The sequence below is a fragment of the Camellia sinensis genome, chromosome 12 (genome assembly GCF_055761805.1).
Source record: "Camellia sinensis isolate YWXY chromosome 12, ASM5576180v1, whole genome shotgun sequence".
Classification (NCBI taxonomy): domain Eukaryota; kingdom Viridiplantae; phylum Streptophyta; class Magnoliopsida; order Ericales; family Theaceae; genus Camellia; species Camellia sinensis.
The window spans coordinates 112,440,874-112,466,923 of NC_138972.1; the positions used below are offsets into that span (position 1 = coordinate 112,440,874).

Genomic DNA, 26,050 nt, shown 5'->3' on the forward strand with positions numbered 1-26,050 from the left:
CTCATAGGGCATTTTTCAACAAACTCATCATCATCAAGTTCTATGATCGTCTCTTTGTTCTTATGGCTATTCCTCCATCAAAACGTTTAAGGTAATATATCTATATATATTTATCCAAAATCAAAATCTACCCATTTTTTTATTAGATCTATTGTTGGATATCCATTGAATGCACATTGACATTATGATCAAAACATATACTATGGACATTGAGTTAAACTATGTTTTTTTTTCATGTCATGTGTTTCATTGAAAGTGATGGTTTTGGATCATCTTACACTCTATATCATTTATTGTTTCATAGTTTTTTTCCAACTATTGATTTTGGTGGTGGACGTGAGAAACAAAACGGAATAGACGATGTGTGCTCTTTAAATATCTATTAACAACTTAATTGTTGACCCGTTATAGAATTTTTGACTTCTAATATCGATACAAAAATCATGCAATTAAATGATTCGTAACGAATTTTATATGTTCAATGTACAAAAATAAAAATAAAAAATGTATTGAATGGTTCGTGGCAAATGGATTTTTCTCCAATCGAATTGTTATTTTTGTTTGTTCTTGATTTACTAGTTCTATGTGCTCAGCTTTAGCATAATACTATATGAAGTTTAAAATAAAAAATATATATTATTATTATTATTATTATTTACCAAGATTACATATACCAATATAGTAGTAAAAAAAAGTCATCAAAAAATATAGTAGTAAAAAAAATTAATATAATAATAAATACTTCTTTTTTTTTTCTTTTTTTTTAACATTTTGTTTAGCTATAGGGATTTGAGGCTTTTTGGTACAGTTTATAACTTCTTTTTTTCTATGTTAGATTTTGGTACATTTTTTTGCTTATAGTTTGTTAATAGCTTAAAAAAGTTGAGTTGCTTTTGACTTTTACTTTTGGTTTATCAACTTTTAATTTAGAATGAGCTACACCAAACACCACCTTTGTTTGTTGGTAGCCTGGAGGATTAAAAGCATAATTATAGTGTTTTTTGGTTCAAGATTTTGAAAATTAGAAGATTTTAAGTTTCATTTTGATTATAAAAGTGGAATTGTACTCTTCTTTTGTTCATATTTTGTTGAGGTTGAATCTGATAGTGAATCAAGTGAGTGTAGTGAGTTTTGAGTTTGAGTTTGAGTGAGTCAAGGTTTTCTGTATTAATTACTCATTCCTCTATCTTATTGATTAGCATTTGTATTTGCTTCTCTTTAACGGTTGGCCACAGCCCATACAGATGGGCCAAATCGGCTCTTTTTTGTGCATAATTGTAAAATAAAATAAAATAAAATCACAATTTCATGGAATTTTGACAAGTTGGTAAAAAATTAACTTTTTATTTTTATTTTTTTGTGAATTTTTGACTTTTTGTTTTAAAAAAGCTGATTTTTTGTTATGAAGGAAGGATTTGAATGACCCCGAGTTGGCTGTAACTCATAATTTGTTTATTCATGACACATTTGTTTTGATGGATAATCACAGATTGTTTACTTCTATTTTTAGTGCATGGATATAGAGAATCTCGTGTAGTGAATGCCCTTGTATATTCTTCATATTTCCGAGTCTTGGATTGTTTTCTTGCAGCAACAGCACTGAAACTACCCTCAGTGAGGTTGAAACAACAAGGCCATGGTCCGATCTGCCTCGTGATCTTCTCTCACCAATTGCCAACCGCCTAGGCCTAATCGAGCTCCTAGGTTTCCGTGGCGCATGCAAAGACTGGAAAGCTGCTTCCTCTACAGCTTCGGCTAAAACTGAGTCCTCATCAGATCACCGACCCTGGTTCATACTCTACGGTGAAAATTCCGAATGTATCTTGTACGACCAATTGGACAAGAAAAAGTATACCATCAATGTCCCCGAGCTAGACGGAGCGACTTGCCTCGCATCGAACCAAGGTTGGCTTCTTCTCTCCCGGGAAGGATCAATCTTCTTCTTCTGTCCTTTCTCTCGAGCAAGAATTGAACTTCCAAGCTTCCCTCACTCTGACCTCTCCGGCCACAATGCAGCTCTCTCAGCTCCACCCACTTCAGAAAACTGCGTTGTCTGTGTGATCAACCGCCACGATCACCTGATCGTGGAGCTAAATGTTCTTCGTCGTGGCGAGCAAACGTGGACTAAGGTCAATTACGATTGTCCTGAAAATGTCTTAGGTGTTGTTACAGGGACAACTTACCATGAGGGAACTTTCTATTTCTTGGACAATAGAAGCAAGCTATTGACATATGCTGTGAAGAAGAAGAAGTGGGTACTGTATACGATTGTTGATAGCTCGAGCGCGTCAACCAATGATTGTCTGCCATTTGCGTACAGGACAAACTATTTCAGGAACTGGGATATGAAGAGGTGCTTGGAATTGGGAGAGGATGTTTCGGTTTCTACTTGTGGGACAGGAGTGCGAAGTTTCAGCGGTGAGTATGATATGGTTATCAATAATGAAAGCATCGCGGCGGTTTCGAAAGAGATTGAAAGTCCGCGCCAGCTCAAAGGGATATGGATTGAATCTCGGTTCCTTCAGATCCCTCCCAACCAGAGCTGGTGAGGGTTTCAGTTTTCTCTCACGAAATATCTTTCTTTTCGCCATTATATTGCTTGTTTTTGCTTTGTTTCGTGAATCACTGATAACGATGACTCGCTTTATATGTGTTGAATTTCTTTATTGTGACATTTTTTTGAGGTAGCAGACGTTAGAGTTTTCTAGTTGGTATTATTTGAGTTTTAGCATTTCTTACTGTATAGAGTTTTAATTCCAGTTTATGAGCTGCCAAGCAAGAAATGATACATCATTCACCGACCTTTTAAGCACAATCGCAAGAGAAATTAGAAGGATTTGCATGAAATTCTTTGCTATAACCATGACTATTGCATAGTCTTGAACAGTCAATGGCTCAGGTGGGGGGGGGGGGGGGGGGGGGGGGGGGGGGGGGGGAAACATAAAACCAGCACACAGCTAACTACAATTTCATCAGTTGAGGCTGATAAAACATATTCATATCATTACTACCTCATCTCAGAGCCGAGAAGGAAATTTCACAATTGGATGGAACAAATCAAAATTGTTGTAGAACAACCTTGCGCATGAATTCTTCTGGCACTGCAAAACAACAAAAGCAAAAAATGTCATAAGATTGTCAATTGTTTATCCAGTTCAACAAAAATGACAATCAAATAGTCCAAAAACTCTAATACTGCAGAAAATTTCGGTTGATGCATACTTGGCTTTCCATTTTTGCTTGTTGGTCCAAAGGGGTTACAAGATTATCTCCACACTCGACATTCAACTAAGCTAAAGCTCGCTCGTCAAAACCTACTTCCATTTTCTGTAGCCTTGGAAACACCTCGATTATACCCCAGAACTCATTTACTGATTGTTGTTAGAGAATTTATAATGTGCCAAAAGGGGATATACCTAATCCACCAGTGAACAATTTGAACTGACCAAGAGCCTGCCTGATGAACATCTCGACTCCGCTCACCACTGTGGTTCCCACCTCTGCAGCCTCTCGTAAGAGCCGAGTGTTTCTAGGCGTGTAAACAGCATCAAAAACCAGCTCATACGCTCCCAATGCCTCCTAAAGTGGTAGAAAGATGAAAGATGTGTTGATCATTTTTTGCTCATTACATGCGCATTTACGTATTTAAATACTGAGAGAGAGAGAGAGAGAGAGAGAGAGAGAGAGAGAGAGAGAGAACCTTGGAAAGAGGAGTTTGATCTATATTTGGTTGCATGCCCACAGCAGAAGCATTTGCGAGAATCATTCCATTCTCATGACGGAACATGTCTAAACATTCATAAGGCAGAGCTTCACCAGAAACTGCTTGTGCCAGTGCCTTTGCTCTCTCTTTCAAAAGAACGGTAAAAGTCAGTAAGCTAGAAAACTACATCACATCAACCCAAGCCCCTTGGCTTTTTGCACCAAGGTTTAACATTTTCCATATTTGCAGTTGAATATGACAATCCCAGTTGTGTTGAACAACCTTTTCAAGTAGCAGACAGTAATGTTTTCAAGCTGGTATTATTGAGTTTTAGCATTTCTTTAGGTGAAATTCATCCGGTGATATACAACGGTCCGTCCACTTGAGGACATAGCATGTTTTTGTCTCACCAAACTCGGGTATGATTTTCCAAGCTCATTAATGGCCATGTGGTGCATTTTTTCACTATTTATCGGTGAATCTGTATAGAGTTTTAATTCCAGATTATGAGCTGCTTAATTCAATTTCGATGCGTTTACCATAATTGCGGTTGAAAATGATGACCCTTGCCCCTCGGCTTTTTGCACCAAAAGCCAGCGCTCTACCAGCACCTCCAGCTCCAACCAACACAAAAACTTTCCCGGCAATAGGAGAGGTCTGTGATGCTCCTCCATTGGTAACTAGTTTTTCTGTTCAACCCACAAAATACAAATTAGCTTCTAATCTAATCACAGGCATTGACACGGACGCGCCAACACGAAAATTATCAAAAAATATAGGACACAACATGTGGGGATACGTGCAAAATATAAAATTATATATAGAGACGAGGATAAATAATTATTACATGTCATGCATATGTATATTTAACATTATAATTTTTAGAGTTTAAAAGAGATAGATATAAAATTGCATTGTTTTTGTTTTATCATTGGATTCCAAGTTATTTTATTTAAACTTATAATGTACTTCTTATGTGTTTAAGTGTTGTGAAGTGTCTGATGAAAGGAGTGGAGTGTTGGTGTCAACAAAACATGTTACCTTCTTAGAAGTGCATGTCCCTCTTAGCTTCTGATTATGTGACTTAAACCTTGTTATTGGACTACTATGAAATTCTTTGTCTGTTTTCTTTTTAGTCTGTTTACTTTTTAACCTCAACAAAAAGTAGTTCAACCAGAATAAACTCCTTGATGTCCCACGTCACAAGGTAAATTATATACTCATTTTTAAATATCTTTTGTGTCGTTTTATTATCTAGATGCACTATAGTCAACTTAGATGAAACAAAAGGATTGGACAAATGAAAGTTTTATGTCATCGTAAAATGAATTATTGTACCTCTCAAGGCATCCTCGATTGCAGTTATACAAGCCTCACAATCTGTATTGTAACCAACTAGCTTCCCATCGGTAGGTCTCCTTATAATGGTATTTACAGCTCCTATGGACTGATTGACAAAGCAAACCACAGTTTAGAAAGCTATTATACACTACCATATTATCAATGGCTCATCTCAAACTGCAAAAACAACATTTTGTGCCACAAAATGTCCATGTCCAATTGCTAAATATCCATACATGGATATAAGAAAGGTGTCAAGTTAAAATTCTAGAAATTTTCTCTCGAATGGATCGTAGTTAATTGACTGTTATGTTATAGTCGTGCAAGGTCTAGGACTGGACAAATTGCAGCTAATGAAATCCAAATGTTCAGGACAGCAAGCTCAAAAGGGAATAAAATTTGATGCACTCTATACCAGGAACGTGCAGACCAACTCAATCATGGGTTCTATTTTTTTTTATGCAAATCTCGGCTCCATTGGATTGATGTAAACCAAACAACCCCAACCACAGGCTTCTGATGGCTTATGACATGCCCGTATTCCAACAATATATCTTTTAATATATGGCCCTAGAAGAAGAAAAGACTGTTTGTGTAGCTGTCCAAAGGTAGCTGAGACAAGGATTCGCGGATTTACTATATTTTGTCTCTCATGAAAATGTAAGCGTACATAATTAGTCTTGACAGTGCACAAATCTCACGCCAGTTAAAAAAGGAACAAAATTTGGGCACAGAGACAAAATAAAAATTTTCTTTTTCAAATACAGTCCTTTTTTGACAAAACTAAGAAAATTACATTGCAAATGTTTTCAGACCTTAGCAAGTGGATGGACTTCATCACAGCACTCTACTGCTGCTTCCTTATGCGGAATTCCAACACTACAAGTTCCATCAAAGGAAAGAAAAGCTTGCATTAGAAAATTCTACTCAATAAAATTGACTTGATTCTAAAAAAGAAAAAAGAAAAAGAAAATTAACTATTTAGATGATTTTGGTTTGTAAGGGTATCTCCAATCCTTGCTCTGTTTTTTCATCAAATTTAAGTGAAAATTTGGTTAAAAGCTTGATCTGGTATGAAACACTCCAATCCTTACTCCCTCTTTTTTCCGCATTAAATCTTTTTGAAAAATTACAAACTTATCCTAAAAACCCCATTTTTTTATCAAAGAAAATCATCTCTAATCCTTACTCTTTTTAAAATTTCATCAAGTTTGAGTAAAAATATGACTGTTAGAAATTTGGCAAAGGACTTGGTTCATCCTTGATTTTATGAAAATTTTGCCTCTCCCTTGATTTGATACAAGTTCAATAAAAAATTGGTGCTTACTTTTAGATCTTCATTCATCAAACATAAATTTGATGAAAGAATTGGTGAAGGATTGGAGATGCTCTAACACTCAATTTTATTAGGCAACAGCATCCCAACAAACAGGCAGTAGGGATTCTAAGCAAAGATGTGCAGAACTCAAGCATTCAACCATTGCACAAAAATGGAACAAAATTTATGAGGCAAACACAATTTCCTAACAAGAAGCAGCAGATGGCAACAAACTAGGAGTAAATTTGACTCTGTAAACAAGAGAGTACCTATCAGCATGCCATGTAAAAAACTCTAAATGTGTGTTTTAAGAGGAAGAAACGTTGGTCATTAGTGTTACATTGATATACATCTATTTCGTAATAGCTTAAGGTTTTGGGAGGTGATCTTATCTAGCATGGTATATCAGAGTTTGGTTTCAGGAGGTCCCAAGTTAAGTCTTGTCACCCTTGTTATCTCTGTCATTCTGCGCTCTATTCTATTTGTCTGTGCGCACCTTGTTCACCCAATCTATTTTCCTCTCCACGTGTAACAGAGTATGTGAGGGGGGAGTGTTAGCTTGATATACATTGTAAAGCCTATTTCCTAATAACTTGAGTTTTTGGGACAATTATTGATCTAACAATTAGCTCTCTCATCGTAACTTCTAGCATAACATGAGTCTGAAATGAACATAAAACATTGGCTATAGGCCACAAGTCTACACTGAATTGCTCCACTGCATTACAACGTCATCAATTCAGTGCTGTACAGATTTAGTCTTTTGTAGACTTCAGATTTATATTGTCACAATAAGCAAACTTATTAAGTTTGGAAATATTATGTCATTGTGTTTTGGAAATGGACTTGAAACATATTATCACAGATGATTATCACTGGTACTGGTGCCAAACTGAAGTCCATCCATTTAGCAAGAATGTTTTTTCCCTTAAAGTCTACATAACATGTAACAATTTCTCCATCACAGAGTTATCAAATTAACCAATACTTAATAATTCAATTGCTCTTTCCAATCAATCAGACATCCACAAAAAAGTTAAGTCTTTGTAAACGTGTGTGCATGAATAAGAATCAAAGAGCAAAAAAAATAACCCTCTTTTCTCCTTTTTATAAAATGGTTGCATACCTGAATCCGGCAAAGTCGGTGCATGAATAGACCCTAAAGAATTCCGTGATATCATCGACAAGCATCGGAACATAAATTCCATTATATCCTGTGTGTCTAAAGGCAGGGTTATGCAAAAGAGGGCCTTTGCTATGGCCAACTGGATTTGAGATGAGACCAAATACTTTGGTATTTGCATTGATATATTCAGGCTTGTAAACTTGTTTAATGCTGACAAGAGGTGGCAAGCCAGCTACGGATGTGCCTCCCAGAGATCCACAAACTAGGAAAGCACCAAATTTTGGGCCCAATAATTGGCTTATAAGACCTCTATCACCAACTGCTCTAGCAATTAGTGGCACCTGCATGTTGTACATAACAGAAGTTGAATGCAGTATGATACTAAACTGATGGAAAGAAAATAGGAGCTCCAAAAAAATTAGATGTCCTAAGAGACTGGAACAAAACACTACTTGGCATGAATTTCATAAAAAGACAACAGAACATTGCATGTATTTGGATTATCTCATAAATGTTTTTATATCTTTTTGAGTAAAAGATGAAATGCTGTATTTTATTACAGTATATTAATAAGTTTTTAGACCTTATTTTCTTGGGATCATACGCACTTACGTAAAATCATGTACACTTGTATTTGATAATTTATTTGACAACAAGCAACAAAATATTGACTTTCTCCGATCAAAAAAAAAAAAGATTTGTTTTTGTTTATAGCAAAATTTACCTTTTGATTTTATGCTTTTTCCTTTATATGATTAAATTAATGAATGAATCCATAAATCGGAATATGTTGAATTAACAATTATTAGGCATTTTATACATTTAGATAATTAGTTTGTATTTCTAAACCTTTCGTGTATTTTCATTTTTTTTTTCTCTTTCAAATGTTACTAATCGTTTCCAAATTATTTATGTTTCCGCGCTTGTCAAAAGAACGCATTGAAACGAAATTTTGATCGTTGATCATGCGCATGATGTTCAATAAAAATGGGAGAGCAGAAAGGTAAAACAAAATGGAAGGAATAAACATTTACCCTAAATCACAAAACACCTTGAACTGAACCGATGTCATGTTTTCCAAAACAAAAAAAAAGGGTGTCCAGGAATAGAATGCATACTAAAAAAATTCAAACAGTTAAGAAAAAAAAAAGAATAATTTACTCTGAAAAAAACCGCAACAACTAATAAGAAGAGATGCTGCAGCTAAACACTGTCAACTAGACTGGCACAATTAATTGGCATAAAAGGGGGAAACAAATTTGGGTCTATTAAATTGCCTAGTGAGAACTTGAGCATAGCTCATTGTACTTCTAGGGGGAGGTTGGGGTTCACATCGAGCTTATGGAGAAGTGTCAAACACTGGTTGTGCTAACCTAACTTACATTAAGGCTGTGATTAGATGGAGGAATTGGAAAGGGAAAGAAAAAATGTGGGTGAAATGTGAATAAAATATATTTATATTTTACCTAATTGTACACACATTTTCCGTAATTGTACACACATATTCTATTTCTCTTTTCAAATCTCTCCCCAAATCCCCCGATCACACGCAGCCTAAGGCCTCTCCAACTCCAACCCTCACTCAAATCTAGACTCAAAACTTAAATCGAGTAAAAAGCTTTTACTCTCAAATCAAGGAGACCCATTTCCTTAACGTTGTGTTTGGTTGGGAGATTTGGAAAAGGAAAAGGTAGGTGAAATGTAAATAAAATATGTTTATATTTTCACACAAATTTTCTCTTTTCCTTTTCAAATTTCTTCTCAAATCCCCCAACCAAACATAGCGTTACTAAATCCAAACTTGACACTTGGGCACTTTCACCAAACTTTCCACAGATCTACCTTACTGTACCTTCCAGTCAAACTTGACAATTTGGCAATTTTACTATCCATTCGAGTGTTTCATATCAAATTAAGCTTTTTAATCAAAGTGTAAGAGTTCAATTGAATATGCACATTATCAACCTGCCTAGTGCAAAAAATAAATAAAATAAAAAATTGCATTTTGCACAGTGATGATAACAAGTAATACCTGACAATGGGTGAGCATATGGAAAACTGGAGCTACATCTGTAATATAAACAACATCAATCAACAGTTTGATGACGTCAGCCCCTGTAGATTGAAGGCAAGCAATCAGGTTACCAAGTTTCTCCTCTGAAGGTCTCCCACTGTTCACATGGCTTGATACGATTATCTTGCTATTTGATCGATTGTTCATAAACTCAGTTAAACCTACTTCAAAAGCTACCTGGAAAAGGAAAAAAAAATCGAATTTTTCAAATTTTTTTTTGGGGATTTTCAGACATGGAATCTCAAAGAAGACATGGAATTGAGCAATGTGAAGAACAATAAAGAGAGAATTATGAGTGGGATTGACGAGCCTGAAGATCAATTTCGATGAATTCGACATCGAGTTGGAGAGCGAGTCTGAGAACTTGAAAGCATCTGCTTTTAGTCTTGCTCTTGCACTCTCCTCCTAATCCTCTGCTCGTACTCCTTCCTGAATTTAGCCTGTCTCAAAAAAAATTAAAAAATTAAAAAATTAAAAAATTAAAAAAAAAAAACCTAAAAAATAAATCTTAAAATTTTAATTAAAATAAATTACAGATACATCTATTGCGATTTATTTAAAGCGCAAATTTTATTTGGCCTATGTGCAGAGAATCTTCTTGTCACTTGATAATAATTACATAATTTTTTTTTCTATTTTCATAAATTAAGATGTACAATTAATTCAATTAATACGATGAGTATATTATTTTTTAAGCAGAAATGATAGAGATTTTTTTTTTTTCTTAATCTTCACAACTCTCATCGACACATATTAATAAATAATAGGAAAAAAAAAATAAAAAAAAATAAAAATCAAAAAATTAACCAATCCAAATACATTAAGCATGGTAGGGGTCAAGAAAAAACAGATCCCAACCTTTTTCCCTTTTTAAGATAGAAATACCCCTCATAATATGCTTTAAAATTTACAAAATAATCTGTACTCTTTCTCTCTCCTCCCTTCCCTTTCTCAGTCCTCCTCCATTACCATCCCTAAAACCATGACCACCATCTCTCTTGGTTCACACCTAGCTACCCTCCATAGGCCTCACACCCAACCACCATGAGTTGCCATCAAATGGAATTAACCATAGTATGAAGCAAAGATAGTAAACATAAGACAAACATGAGCATAGGCATTATCGTTTCCAATTTGAAGTTTGCTGAAACCAATGTGCTGTAAAGTGGGAGACTACAAAAGACTATTTTCCACTTGCCCATTTAATAGAACCAGAACAAAACTTAATCTTATAACCTGAAGCAAAGAGTATGCATGCACGATTACAGATTCATCCCTTATTCTTTGTTGAGTATGCAGATTACTCAACTCATATGACCACAAAATATTTATGGAAAACTAATTGTTGTTCTTTGATGTTGATGTGCATTGTTAGTTTTTTTAATTATTATTTGGTCCTGGACACTGCAAGGTGGGGCGGGGAAGTCATGGTGGTTATGGCTGGAGATGCAAGTTTGATAACTCTACGGTATATATATATATATATATGGTTTTAAAGAAAGAAGATAAGATAAGGTTATTTTGGTAAATTTATTGATTTTACAAACTATAAGGAAATTATGTGATTATTTCTAAAGAGCAATGGTAGAGGGTCACAAAAAGTGTGGCTTAAATGGCTCAAAACTATCAAAACGACGTCATTTTGGGCGTAAAACGACGCAAAACGACGTCGTTTTAACAGTTTTAAGCCATTTGAGCCACACTTTTTGTGGCCCTCAAACATTTTTCATTTCTAAATGATAAGGGGTCATTCCCATATAGGCCAAGTCATAAATATGTAATAGTTTTAGAGACTAAATTTTTTGATCTCTAAAAGCAAAAATTTTGTTACAAAAGATATTTAGGAATCAATTTCTATCGTCGTGAGGATAGTCGCTAAAAGATCATTCCGAAAAATAAAAAATAAGGCTTTTGGCGACAAAATTTTAAAAATGTCACTAATATAAATAAACTTTTAAGAACAAAATAATTTGATCTAAAAATGATTTATTTTTTAAAACAAAAAATTTGGCCCAAAAGGATAATAATTCATCACTAATATTCAATTTTCGTTACTAAAAATATAATAACGATACTTTTTGCTAAGAATGGCCACGAGGACGGGTTTGTCATTCCCTGCCCTCGCCCCACCCCTGCTACAGGTGGAATTTTTTTAATCTCGTCCCCGTCCCTGTAGATGTCCACATATACCCGACCACATTTCAAATAGCCAAAAAAAATTAAGAACCATTTAAATCCTTAACAAACTTAATTTTCCTTATTTCCATATATGTAAACAGTAAGACTTTTAGTATTGTTATTTATTTATATTTAAACATAATCACAAACTTTTAGTATTATTTTTTTATATCTAATTATATTATATATATATATATATATTATTAATTATATCGGGTCGGGTTTGAATCGGGGAAGGCGATACCTGCCCCCGCTCCACCCCACCCCATACCACCCCATCCCCGTTATAGGTGATCAAAACATAATCCACCCTCGCCCCACATAAGTGTTGGGCGAGTAAAATCCACCCCATTCTGGTAGGTATGGGCGGACCACTGGTGATCGGATTAAAAAGGTCGTACCTACTTTTCGCAACAAAAATATTTTGTCCTTAAAAAATAATTTTGTTTCTAAATTTTGGTCTCTAAAATCTTAATTTTTTTTAGTGAGGATAAAGTGAAATTTGTCCTTATTTAAAATATGAATTGTATTAACATCTCGCCTCTTCAAATTTTTAATAGCATAATAAATAACCTATTTTATTAATAAAATATTAAATCAATTAATAATTTTTAATGATGTTGTAAATATATTTTAATTAATAATTTTGATAATTCAGTGTTATATATGAGAGTTGTTATCAGTCTCATATGTAAAGAATTATTACCATTATCTCAAATATTTTGTAAATTTTTTTGTATTTTCAGCATAGTTGCTAACAATATGCATTGCAAATCTAGTATTTGAAAATATGTATATATACGCACATCCTTCAAATGATGTGTATCACATACACTTTATAATTATAGAAAAAAATAATATAATTCTATACTTTCTGAGTTATAACTAAAATATATATATATATATATATATAACTAAATACAAAAAACTCATAACCAAACATCTCAAAAAAATATCATAAATAATAAAAAAAGAAAATTAGTTATAACTAAAGAAAAAAATAGCTTAATTAAGGGTGCATATGGTATGAGGTGTGTATAATAGAATTCTCCCTTATTTAAAACGATGCTCTAATCAATTTTTTTTAATTAAAAAATTCTTATAGATCACATTAAAAAAATAATGGGTAAATTACACTCACCTCCCCTGAGATTTTTGACAATTACAGAGACCTCTCATGTAGTTTCAACAATTACAGAAACCTCTCTTACTTTTCTGACATTGTCAAGATTTTCCCCTCCCGTTAATTTAAGCCAAATAGTGTTAACTTAGTTGTGCAAATGACCAGAATACCCTTTACACTTAATATAATTTGCCTATATATGAAACTATCATTTTATTTCTCACAATTTTTTTTTTTTTTGTATTTCCTTGACTTTGTATTTTTTTTCCACTATAGGTTTTGAACTTTTATAAGTTTAAAAAAAAATAAAAAATCAACCATTAATGAAATTAAGAAATAATATTCAGGTTTCTTATTTGAATTAATTTTGCGATTTAATTTAATAAAAATAATTTAAATGAAAGAAACAAAAATGGAGATATAGATTTCAGATGTAATAAATAACAAATTATTTGAGTATTTTATTATTTTCAAATAATTTATTTCTTCAAGTAAAATTCTATTTTAATTAGATGTAAGAAATGACAAATTTAAATAGTTTATTATTCTCAAATAATTTCTTTATCTGTATATCATCTAATTTTAATTTATTGTAACGTGATTAGATATTTCTTTTCACTTTTATATTTATTTTTAAAATTTTTATTATTAAGGTGAGAAATATTGACTTGTTTTTTTTAATAATAATTAAAATTTGAGAATAATATAAGATTGTGAAAAGATAAAACGATAATTTTTTTTAAATATATTTATGAGGTAACATTTGGTAATTTTTATAAGTCAATGTAACATTTGTTATTATATTTATTTTTCTTAAAAAAAATTAATACACGTATGTTTACAAAACAAAAGAAAAATTCATGTTTCATAAGTTATTATGATATTGGGTGATACTAGCTAACATTGATGAAAAAGAAAAAAATGATAAAAAAAATTGAGGAAAACACATAGAGAAGAGAACAAATAATAATAATAATAATAATAATAATAATAATAATAATAATAATAATTATATGGTGTAGCTATTTCTTACAGTGACACTATGAAAAAATGAATGAGAAAATAGATAGAAAGAAAAATGAAAGAAATAAAATAAAGAAAATAGAAATAGAGGGATAATTTCTCCAAATATGTATTTTTCATAGGGAAAAAAAATCAAATACCTATATGTATTTTTAAATTTTGATTCAAACTCTAATTTCTCAAAATAATTATTTATAAAATTGGTGGTCTTTTTAAAAAATAAAACATCTTTTATACTTTGTTTCTTAATTTTTAAATAAATGATTGTATTTAATTTAGTATAAGGTTTAATGGTGATCAATTTATTACCTCTTTTCTTCTTAGATAAGGGAATGTTTGGTTATTCTATTCTATATATGCTTGTCATAACAATTTAGAATTTTTTAAAATATTGTTTAGAATTTAATAATTTTGTTTAATATTATTAAAATAATGTATGAGTCTTTATTAATTTTTTTGTAAAACCTCAGGAAAAGTGAGTGAAATTTACTGTTTGAATATATAAGGGCAATTTTGAAATTTTTTACTCATAGTACATGACGTCAAGCATAACATTATCATATTTTGTTAAATAAATTAATAGAAGATTAACGGTGGAGAAATTTTAATAATAGTTTTAAAGGTGATTTCTGTAATTATTCAAACTATATGAAAAGTCCTTATAATTGTCAGAAACATCAGGAGAGGTGAGTATAATTTGCCTAAAAGTAATCCATTGTTTGTCAACTGTGTTTAGAGTTTGCTTTTTGTTGAATATTTTTCATTTTTAGTGATTTTTTTAAAAAAGATAGGTTTTTGGATTTTTCTCAACTAAAATAGACAGTAAATAAAATTTGAAACAAAATCAAGACAAAAAAAGAAAGAGTAAAAAATAGTAAGTTGGTTTTTTTTTTTAAATTTGGAACAATTTTTTACTTTTTAAATTAATCTATACAGAATTGAAAAAAAAATTATTATAAAAAAAAAAAAAAATTAACTATGAACTCTTATTGTGAACTCTTACAATTGGAGACATTAGACATTATGGAGACATTATCATTGTAATAATTGTGAAAACGATCCCTCATTATTGTGTTTGGCTTTTCACTATGAACTCGTACAATTGGAGTGGGGGCGTCTCCAATGGAATAGGCTCTATTGGACTTTTGTGGTGCCACCATGTGATTCACCTATAAAAATTATTTATTTAAAATATTTATGTTAAAAATTAAATTATTTAAAAAATTATAATCCCCAATGGAATATGCTCTATTGGACTTTTGTGGTGCCACATGTGATTCATCTATAAAAATTCTTTATTTAAAATATTTATGTTAAAAATTAAAGTATTTAAAAAATTATAATTATATTATCAGATCCGATCTTGTTGATACAATTATTTAATTATATAAAAAATCCTATAACATGAATAATTGAGTTATATCTGTGCTCCAAATTAATAGGTGTATTATGAACAGTCATGCAAAAAAAGAAAAATAAAAACCCTCTAACAAATAAAATTGAGCAATGTCATGGATCATAAAAAAGTATCATAAAATATTTTATTAAGATTTTTTTATCCTTTAATTAGTTTGTAGTTTGTTATTGTAGTGGAGAATATTCATGAAATATTTTATAAATTTTTTTCATAATTTCTAATATTACTCAACAAAATTAATATCAAATAACATGAGAATAGAGAGTATTTTATGTAACAAATACGTTACGTGATTGAGTTGACATAGGTTTTACTCATTATTAGTTGTATGATAAATGTGAGATTTGAAAAGTGGCTTTATTTCTCAATGTTCGGTCACATTAAACTTGAACTTCTCTTTTATACCACAAGGTAAATAATGAGTGGACAAGTACACTACGCCAACTTTGTTAAAAAAAAAAAAATAAAAAAAAAAAATACACTACATGACGTACTCATTATATAAAATATTTTCTCAAGTGTTTATATTTTGTGTAACGGGTATGATTCAGTAATGTACCATTCTCTCTCACATATATATACATGCGGAGAAAAGTGTACCAACGTAATATACCCGTTACACAAAATATAAAGTGTAGAGAAGCCTTGTTAGGAGGTTCAGGATTCAAAGTATTATTGCAGACAAAAAGTTTCCTCCTCAAGCTATGGTGTTCCATGTACTACAAAAATAAAAGATGAGAGAGAGAGAGAGGACATGCCTGAAAGAGACAATGACAGGGAGAGGTCTATGTTTCAAGAGATGTTCAACTTGGGAAATGTGGGAGAAGGAGATGGAATCAAAGTGAAGCTCCACAAGATCTGCACCTTCTTCCTTAGCTTTCTCCATGGAACAAACCATCTCTTCCATGGTCTCACATTCTAATGTTGTGCACACTAACAAATCACTTTTCCAAGCCATGAGACTATAGACTTACTCTGTCTAATGCCTATATGACTATGACCCCACACAGAGTGACTGAGAAGGGATGGATTGAGAGAGGGAGGTTTCTAAAGAAATGCTTTGCTCCAAATCAAGTTAGCATAGTCATGCTTGCTTATATAGGCACACACAAACCATATCAGAGGAGAAAGTTATTTGGTGCTCTGGATTATAGTCACGTGGTGTCTCAAATTAAATGTAATTAGTGAAGAGGAAGAATTTCCTGATTTGAAAAAATAACAATAAAACATAACCATTGATGATTAATTAAAAACAACGACACATGATATCCTGGAGCACCTAATAATTTTTTATGTCTTGAAGAATCCACTAGAAAAACATGTGGTAGTGGTAGATATTGTAACATGTGGTAGTGGTAGATATTGTAAGTTTCAAGCCACAGCATAAAAGGCATATGTGTATATAAGTCCCGTATGGATTAATTATACATAATTTGATTATAAAATCAGATATAATTATTTTATATGAGGATGGCATTTATATATTTAATGGGTCTTATCTCGTGTAAGAGGGTTGTATCCTGTCATTGTGTGTTCAAATTTTGTGCACTTAAAATTAGAATTTTTCAATATAAAATGCCACCAATTCTAAGTGCATTTTAAAAATATTTTAGATTTTTAAAAATTATTTTCATTTTAGAAATGAGAAAACCACTAAAAAGTTATATATATTTTTTAAAATCTTAACAAATCCAGTTTTAGTTTTTATTTTTCTATCTTTCACTCTTATTGTTCTTTATTCCAAATTATTTTAAATTATAATGTACTTTTACCATGAAGGAACAAGTAAGCACAAAAAATAAAAATAACAGTAGGAAGTAAAAATAAAAAAACTTTTCAATTGTTGCCTTAATTACAAACTAGTGGACAAACTGGTGGTCCGCCCGTTATACGCACGGATTGTCTGTGAATTATGATTTTTAAATATAATATATCTTTAATTAATTATTTTTATTTAAAATTTAAAAATAATGTACAGGTAAAATTTATAACTAAATTAAGGAAAAATTTATTTCTAACGGCAAATCTGAAAAACGGTAGTCAATATAAATATTATACATTAAGTAAAAAAATGTGGTTAGCAATTATCCTTATATAAATTTACTATAGTTTTAATTTCAAATTAAAAAAAAAATAAAATTTAAAAATATTTTATTTAACTAGTACCAAATAGAATTTTCTTAGCAAAAATGAAAGTTATAAAATTTTGTTATAAATTTTCAAATGTCTATTATTAAGCATTCTATTTTACTGATTTGTTTGCTTGCTTGCTTTGGGACTTTTGATTTTTACTCCACATTCATTATATTGTTTTATTTATTTTTTTCTTTTTTCTTGATTTTCTCATTATACTTCTTCCATAGTACATCTTCAAGTGTATTAGTAAAAATATCACACTCTAAAATGCACAAAGTTACAATAAATAGAAAAGAAAAAAAAAAAAAAGAGTAAGTAATTGCCCAAAACTAAAATTATTTTGAGAACAAATAAAAAATTAAAACAAAAATGAAATTGTTTGAAATAGAAAATGATTTATTTATTAATTAATTAATTTTTAAAAATTAACTTTTAAAGAAAACAAAGAAAACTATATTTAAAAAAAAGTGCAGAAACTAAACATAAAATATAATACAAAAAATAAATGAATTATAAGATTTTCAAGAAGTGAAACTCAAACAAATTTTATAAAATCTTATTTATTCATATACTTTTTGTGTATGTTTTTTGTATTTTTAATCTTGAAAATGACATTGAAATAGTTTGCATTTTTTGCATTAGGTCCATCAAATAGCTTTAGCAAACACAGATGTAATAAATTTTATAACATAAAACACAAATAATTGTGAGACAAAGTATCTAAAAAAGATGAAAGCAATGTTCAATGATGATATAAAATCACACCTGACGTTTTAATTGGAGGTATAATCAGATAAATCGCCATAGAAGAGGAAGAAGACATTTATTTTTCATTACAACAATTACATAGCTCAACATATAATTTTAATGCCTCTCACTATTCCACACGTCCAATTCTCTATCAATATTAGAATGAATGCATGCAAGGACGGAACCAGGAATTCATATGTGGGGGGCCAAGACATGAATAATTTTTTTTATATGAATTGACATGAACTATTATTTTTGAATTCAAAAAATAAACTAAAATTTGTTATTAAATTAGTACATAAAAAATAAAACAATCATATATTTAGTGATTTTTATTTTTATTTTTATAGATAGGTATATTTAGTGAATTTAATATATGAATAAAAGCAAAGTCATGCATTAAATAATACTTTATACAAATCAACTCAATCATTTATCAAAGTGGAACTAGACGCTTTTTCATATTTCGAAAGTGTTTAATGATTAATTTTGTAATAAAATTTCCAGTAATTTCCTTTTTAATGTATGCAAGCAAAGAGTTTATAAAAAATTATATTTAATATATGAATAAAAGAAGTGAATTTTTGAATTATATTTTATTCTTTATTTTATGTTCCATTTAATTTTTTTTTTTTTTTTTTTTGGAAAGAAGAGGTGAAGAAAAAGGAGTGGGCCATATAATGAATAGGTGAGGCCATGCTACTTCACAATGACAAAAGACGGGCATATTTCTTACACAATTATATATTATTAATATTAGGTTCAAAAATAATATATAATCTAATTTATTTTTTTTTATTTTAGCCGGGGGCGTGGCCCCTGTTGCTCCACGCATAGGTCCGTCCCTGAATGCATGAATTCAAAAAAGTGAACATTTGAGAAGATAAAGAGATGTGATTTGAAATCTTTCTATTACTGAATTCTATTAATTAATAATTATTAGGCTTCAATGGTCGAACTTTTAATATTTGTTAGCGATTAAAACTAAACTCTTTGGTTCCATCTATATTCATTTGAAAATTTGAGAGTGGATACATGTCAAGCCTTTACACAAATACTTGGCTCATTTTTTTAGCATTATTAATATTTTTTTTATAGGTTTTTGTAAAAATAATTTAATAATCCCATCACTAACCATAGTGGGGTGTTTGTTTGGGTTTTTTTGAGTCAACTTATAATTTCTAGCTTTGGAAAAGCTATTGTTAACTATTTGATTGAACTTATTTTAAATGGTTTCTTATTCTAACAACTTATTTTAACTCAAAAAAACTGATTTTGAGAAACTGCTCACCCTTTACTTCTGCTGTGAACATGTTAATTTACGGTTATTCTTTTAGATTTTTTTATTTTTTATTTTTTATTTTTTAAAAAAATAAAAAAGGACCCAAATAGACTATAGATTATTATTATTATTATTATTTATGAGAAATGTAGACAAATAATGAATAACAAAAAATAAAAGTTAATTGAAAAAGTTGCTTCACAGCTTATTTAACAAACACTACTCAGCAACTTAAATCTATAATTCAACAGTTACACCAAACAGATTAACAGCTTCTGATCAAAGTCATAGTTTATAATCTATAATTTATAATATGTTTTAACAGTTACACCAAACGGGGCCAGTATATGGAAGAAGTTGAAATGGAGTGGCAGTAGGTAAGAGAGAAGTAAAAAATGCTTGTGGATTGGAAGAAGTCAATAAATGCTAAGTTTTTTTTTTTTAAAATCAAAAAATTAAAAAATTAAGATTAAAATATTGAAACTCTCATAAAACTTGTAGGTTAATTTTTTTTTTTTTCCTTACATAATATATATATATAGATAGATAGATAGATAGATGGATGTACAAGTGAGTGATACTTAAAAAAAAAAAAAAAAACCATAATTGATCGAATCACTATCAAATTATTAAGACGAGTGATGCTAAAAGGGCTGATTTTTCTCCAATTTCATATTAGATTGGAGGGTGCTATTGAGTTCATGGGAGCCCATCATGGATCCCGTTTCAATAATCCGAACTGTTTAATGTGTAAAACTCGTCGAGTACTATATGTTTGTAAAAAATCACGTTGATTGGATATCGATAGCTATCTCATCGGATCAGTTTTCTGTCAACCGTTTATTTTTTGCTGTTCATTTTTTTTATACAAAACTAATTTGATCACGTAACTATCAATATCCAGTCAACGTGATTTTTTACAGCCATATGATATTTGACGAGTGTTACACATTGAACGGTTAAAATTATCGAAACAGAATCCGTAGTGGGCCCTTACGGAGTCCAGATCATCTGCCATACTTTCCTGCCGTTGTATACAAAACGACGTCGTTTTGTGTTAAACGACGCCATTTTATTGAGTTTTTTTTTTTTAATTCAAAAAATTCATTTCCCTTGTTTCCCCCTTTTTCTCTTTCTCTGTATCGTCTTCTTAGCCTTTGCACCATCTATTTGAGGCGACTGAACCCTAGCAGAGAGAAAAGCGACTGAAAAGTCGAAGTGAGGAATTGCAAGAGAACTAACGCGAACTGAGAAAGGAAGTGAGAGACGAAAGAGATAGCAGAGATAGAGAATCAGCGCGATGGCGAGCAAAGGATCGTGGGCGACGGTGAGTCCAGCGGCGATGCGATGGCGGGAAGGCGACATTGCGGCGACAGCGAGGTCCATTTCATCATCTTGCTGTTATATATATATATATATATATATATAATATATGTATAGATTTGTTTCAGATTTTAACCCATTTCAGATTGATTCATAGATGGTTGCTATGTTGCTGTTATATATATATGATATATATGTATATATGTATAGGTTTGTTTCAGAAGATCCGGACATTTTAGATTTACTCTGTTGCGTAGGTGTAATCTGTTGATTCAAATTAACCCATTTCAGATTTTAATCTGTTGCTTAGGTGTAATCTGTTAATTCAAATTAACCCATTTCAGATTTTAATCTGTTGCCTAGATGTAATCTGTTAATTCAAATTCAGATTTTAATATATTTGATTCAGATTAATTCAAATTCACTCTGTTGCCTAGGTGTAATCTGTTGATTCAAATTAACCCATTTCAGATTTTAATCTGTTGCCTAGGTGTAATCTGTTAAACCCATTTCAGATTTTAATCTGTTGCCTAGGTGTAATCTGTTAATTTAAATTAATTCAAATTTTTTCATATGAAATGGGTTCACTAACTGAAATGGGTTCAGTCACTGAAGTAGGTAAATTTTATATTCTATATATATAAGTCAGATTTTTTCATATGAAATTTTATGTTCTATATATATAGTTAATCACATTGATCTATTTTTTCATATGAAATTTTATGTTCTATCTATATAGTTAATCACATTGATCTATTTTAACATTCATACATTTAGTTGTGGATTCATATAATTTGCCTCCATTATATGGTTTATATATATGAATTGTAGGTAATGGAAGAAAATAATATTGTTGATGATTGTAGTTGGAAGCCGAAAGTGGAAATGTCATTTGACTCTGAACAAGCCGTATATGACTTTTACAATATGTATGGGGGAAAGATGGGCTTTAGTATTAGGAAGGCCTATGCAAACAAAAACAAACATACGAAGGAGATAACATCACGTACGTTTGTATGTTACAAAGAGGGAAGTCGGGGTATTGACAAACGAGATCCACTTGTCAAAAATCCAAGACAAGAGATAAGATGTAGTTGTGGTACCCAATTTAGTATCAAGTTAGATAGAATTTCAGGAAAATATATTGCTTGTGATTTTGTTGAACATCATTATCATGATCTTATGCCTCAAGATTGTATTCATATGTTGTCATCCCAAAGAAAAATATCTACCACCCAAGCAATTGAAGTAGAATTAGCTTCACAATCTGGAATTCCTCTTAGGTCTGCTTATGAACTATTTGGTAGGGAATCTGGTGGAAGAGCATCACTTGATTTCACCAAATTAGACCAAAAAAATTACCTAAGATCGAAGAGACAAAAAGATTTGGAATATGGAGAAACGGGTAGTGTGTTGCATTACTTTCGTAAGAAAACTGTGGAAAATCCATCTTTTTTTTGTGCAGTCCAATTAGATTGTGATGAGCAGATAAGTAATATATTTTGGGCTGATGCTCAAATGATCATGGACTATGCTCAGTTTGGTGATGTAGTGACATTTGACACTACTTACAAACTAAATAACGAGCATAGACCTTTTGGAACATTTGTTGGATTTAATCATCATCGAGAAACAATTATATTCGGTGCAGCGTTGATGTATGATGAGACTGCTGAATCTTTTACATGGTTGTTTTAAATTTTTTTGGAGGCAATTTCAAACAAAACTCCGAAAACTATTTTCACAGATCAAGATGCGGCGATGACTAAGGCCATTCCAATTGTTATGCCCGATACAAACCATCATCTTTGTACGTGGCATTTGATGCAAAATGCTGTCAAGCATGTAGGTTCTGTTTTCGATGATGTAGGGGTCAAGGCTGTGTTTTCAAAATTTATGCATGACATTGATGATGAAGAAGATTTCCGAATACAGTGGGACCAAATGCTTGATAAGTATGATGCATTTGACAATCATTGGTTGGAGCAGACTTTTCGCGTGAAGGAGAAATGGGGATGGCCATATATTATGAATTCTTGGGCAGCTAGAATGAGTACTACTCAACTTAGTGAATCATTTAATGTATTTCTGAAGGATTATCTGAATTGTGACCATAACGTAATGGAGTTCTTCATGCATTTTGAGAGGGTGCTTTATGAGAAGAGGTATAAGGAATTGGAAGTCGAGTATAATTTGTCCCAAAAATTGCCAAGGGTTTTAATTCCAACTTTGATGTTAAAGCAAGTGGCAGAGATTTACACGAAAATAATTTTTGAGAAATTCCAAAATGAGTATGTGCAGTCCATTGAAGCATCCATTATAAGCACTATTAATGATGGTGAGAGCACCATATTCACAATAAGAACAATGGTTGATGGAAAAAAAGATAAGATTGTGACAATAGATAGAGGGGGTTCTTTGAGTTGTAGTTGCAAGAAGTTTGAAGTGAAGGGCATACTATGTCAACATTGTGTGAAGGTGCTTAGAGATATATTCAATGCAACGGAACTTCCTCCACAATATATACTCAAACGATGGACTAAAAAAGCAAGGGCTGAACGAGTGAAAAGATAGACGTGGGTATGAAGTGAAGGCTGATGTGAAATTACATCAAAGTGACCGATATCGGTCATTAATGACCATGTTTAGAGCAATTGCGAGTAGAGCCGCTAAAAGTGAAGAAACTTATCAGTTATTAGTTTCATAAGGTGAAGAATTGAGTGTAATGGTTGAAGACAAATTAAGTCTCCACATTTGTGGTCAAGTGGAGGTAACTAATTTGAGAAATTCGTCAAGCAATACATGCCCACAGAGTGATGAAGTAAATTGTCCAATCCAAGCTAAGGGACTGAAGAAAAGATAGTCAACTAGTAAGGGAAGAAGGAGGATCAAAGGCGGGATGGAAAAATCTATTGCAAAGAAGAAAAGGATGCAATCTATTCAGATTGTGACATGAAAAATTGCATATGATTAAAATACAGTAGATTAATAAACTAAAACATTGATTTTATTTAGTAATGACCCACTTTCATTAAGGTTTTTCGTTGTATGTAGGGTGCCGCTGATTATACTCCCCAATGTGAATCTCAGCCTCATTTCGGCATGGGTAATAATTCCATTCAGGTAATATTTAATAGTAATGTGGTCTTTATATGACCATGTTTATTGAATTCATTTCATTAAGTTCGTTCATTATATGGTTAATTGTTGTTATCTTTAATTGGTTTGCTTCGCAATGTAGTCGGGTGGTACTGTTTACACTTCCCAAGGTGAATCACAACTTCATTTCGTCATGGGTGGTAATTCTATTCAGGTAACATTTAATAGTTTATATCCTTTCATTGGGTTGCTTACTATTTAATTTTTGTTATCTTTAATTGGTTTGCCTGGCAATGCAGTCGAGTGCTGCTATTTATACTTGCCAAGGTCAATCACAATCTCGTTTCATCATGGGTAGTAATTCTAATCAGGTAATATTTTTTTGTGTGTAAGTTTTTAAGGAAATGTTAAATAATGACCATGTTTTTTAGTAGAATATTTTGTTTACATACTTTATATTTGTTGTATTTAGGATCAAGCTCTTGCTGTCAATTTTTCTCAATCACAACCTCGTTTCGTCATGGGTATTAATTATAATAAGGTAATATTAATGTTCAATAATGTTTCTTTTGTTTTTAAAATTTTTTGATTACATACTTTATATTGGCTGTATTTAGGATCATCGTCATGATATGTACATTTCTCCATCTCAACCTCGACCTCAAGTTCTTATTGATGGTACAAGTGGTCCTCCTCTTACGTATGGTACATATGATGTGAGTTATAATTAGTGACATAGTTTACATTTAAAATGTAATATACATTGTAATCAAAGTTGAATAGATGGTTTGGTCTATTGCAGGGACATAACACGCCTCAGTCAATGCCTTCTGTGTATCCCACTCACAGATCTTTTCAGGAGTTGCTTCGAGGTACAAGTGTTGAAAACTTTGAAGTCCAACTCTCGCAAGCGTCACATAGTCCTGCTGACAGTCATGTACATGGACGTCCCTGAGAAGTTTATTTTATCTTCATATGTTTTGGACAGATGTTTTTTGTGTTGGATAGATTTATAATGATTTAGACAGATTTGGACAGCTTTGGTTTATTTTGGACAGATTTGGTCCTATGTATGTTGGACAGATTTGGTCTTATATATGTTAGATAAATTTGGAATGATATGGACATCGTATGGACAATTTTCTTTTATTTTGATTTCGACAATTTTGGTTTATTTTGGACAAATTTGGTCTTATGTATGTTGGACAGATTTGAAATGATGTGGATATCCTATGGACAGTTTTCTTTTATTTTGATTTGGACAGTTTTGGTTTATTTTGGACAGATTTGGTCTTATGTATGTTGGACAAATTTGGAATGATATGGACATTGTATAGACAGTTTTCTTTTATTTTGATTTGGACAGTTTTGGTTTATTTTGGATAGATTTGGTCTTATGTATATTGGACAGATTTGGTCTTATGTATGTTGGACAGATTTGGAATAATGTGGACATCCTATGGACAGTTTTCTTTTATTTTGATTTGGACAGTTTTGGTTTATGTTGGACAGATTTGGTCTTATGTATGTTGGACAGATTTGGAATGATATGGACATCCTATGGACAGTTTTCTTTTATTTTGGATAGATTTGGTCTCATGAATGTTGGACAGATTTGGTTGTGTTATTTTGCGTTGCACAGGTTTATAATGTTGTGGACAGATGTGGAATAATCTGGACAAATTTCTTTTATTTTGGACAGTTTTCTTTTGTTTTGGACAGATTACGTCTCATGAATTTTGTGTTGGACAGATTTGGTTTTGGTTTGTGTTGTTTTGTGTTGTCTGCACAGATTTGGATTTTGGATAGATTTTGATAGATTTCATTTGTGTTAGACATATTTGGTTATGTTGTGGACAAATTTGGTTGTGTTATGTTGTGGACAAATTCAAAACCTGTGCAACATATTTGATTTTTTTTATAAAATAATGAATGAACAAATATAAAATAAGGACAGATTTGGACAGATTATGTTGTGGGCAGATTTCATCTCTTTTTGATAGATTTCACAGATGAAGAACAAGTATGACCTGACCAACAACAACAATATAAAATAATAAAATCTGTCCACAACATTATAACATAATGAAATCGTCAAGCATAGGTAGTTTCAGGTAATGTCATTGACAGAGACAAAAAAGAAGCGCATCACATTCA

General features: G+C 31.4%; 2 protein-coding genes and 1 pseudogene across 5 annotated transcripts; 2 read left to right on the forward strand and 1 right to left on the reverse strand.

Moving 5' to 3' along the window:
• Positions 1–62: 62 nt before the first annotated feature.
• LOC114299287 (F-box/kelch-repeat protein At1g57790-like) lies at positions 63–2,693 on the forward strand. Its single transcript, XM_028243996.2, has 2 exons — positions 63–91; positions 1,592–2,693. The coding sequence occupies exons 1-2, from the start codon at positions 63–65 to the stop codon at positions 2,547–2,549; spliced, it is 987 nt and encodes a 328-aa protein (XP_028099797.1). The 3' UTR covers positions 2,550–2,693.
• A 143-nt stretch (positions 2,694–2,836) lies between these two features.
• Positions 2,837–16,601, reverse strand: LOC114299286 (bifunctional 3-dehydroquinate dehydratase/shikimate dehydrogenase, chloroplastic). Of its 4 annotated transcripts, none has more exons than XR_003642260.2 (10): positions 16,062–16,513; positions 9,873–10,002; positions 9,521–9,739; positions 7,489–7,829; positions 5,860–5,923; positions 5,042–5,150; positions 4,243–4,392; positions 3,701–3,849; positions 3,223–3,579; positions 2,837–3,101 (listed from the first exon to the last, which is right to left on the reverse strand). XR_003642260.2 is itself a non-coding variant. In XM_028243993.2 (10 exons), exons 1-10 carry the CDS (start codon positions 16,259–16,261, stop codon positions 3,058–3,060), a joined length of 1,569 nt encoding a protein of 522 aa, XP_028099794.1. In that variant the 5' UTR covers positions 16,262–16,601; the 3' UTR covers positions 2,837–3,057. The 4 variants fall into 4 exon arrangements, 2 of the variants coding, with proteins under 2 accessions (XP_028099794.1, XP_028099796.1); XR_014347061.1 differs by lacking the exon at positions 16,062–16,513 and adding an exon at positions 10,799–11,012; XM_028243993.2 differs by having other exon boundaries at positions 3,417–3,579; positions 16,062–16,601.
• A 5,027-nt stretch (positions 16,602–21,628) lies between these two features.
• LOC114299296 (protein FAR1-RELATED SEQUENCE 5 pseudogene) lies at positions 21,629–22,492 on the forward strand (annotated as a pseudogene).
• Positions 22,493–26,050: the final 3,558 nt, after the last annotated feature.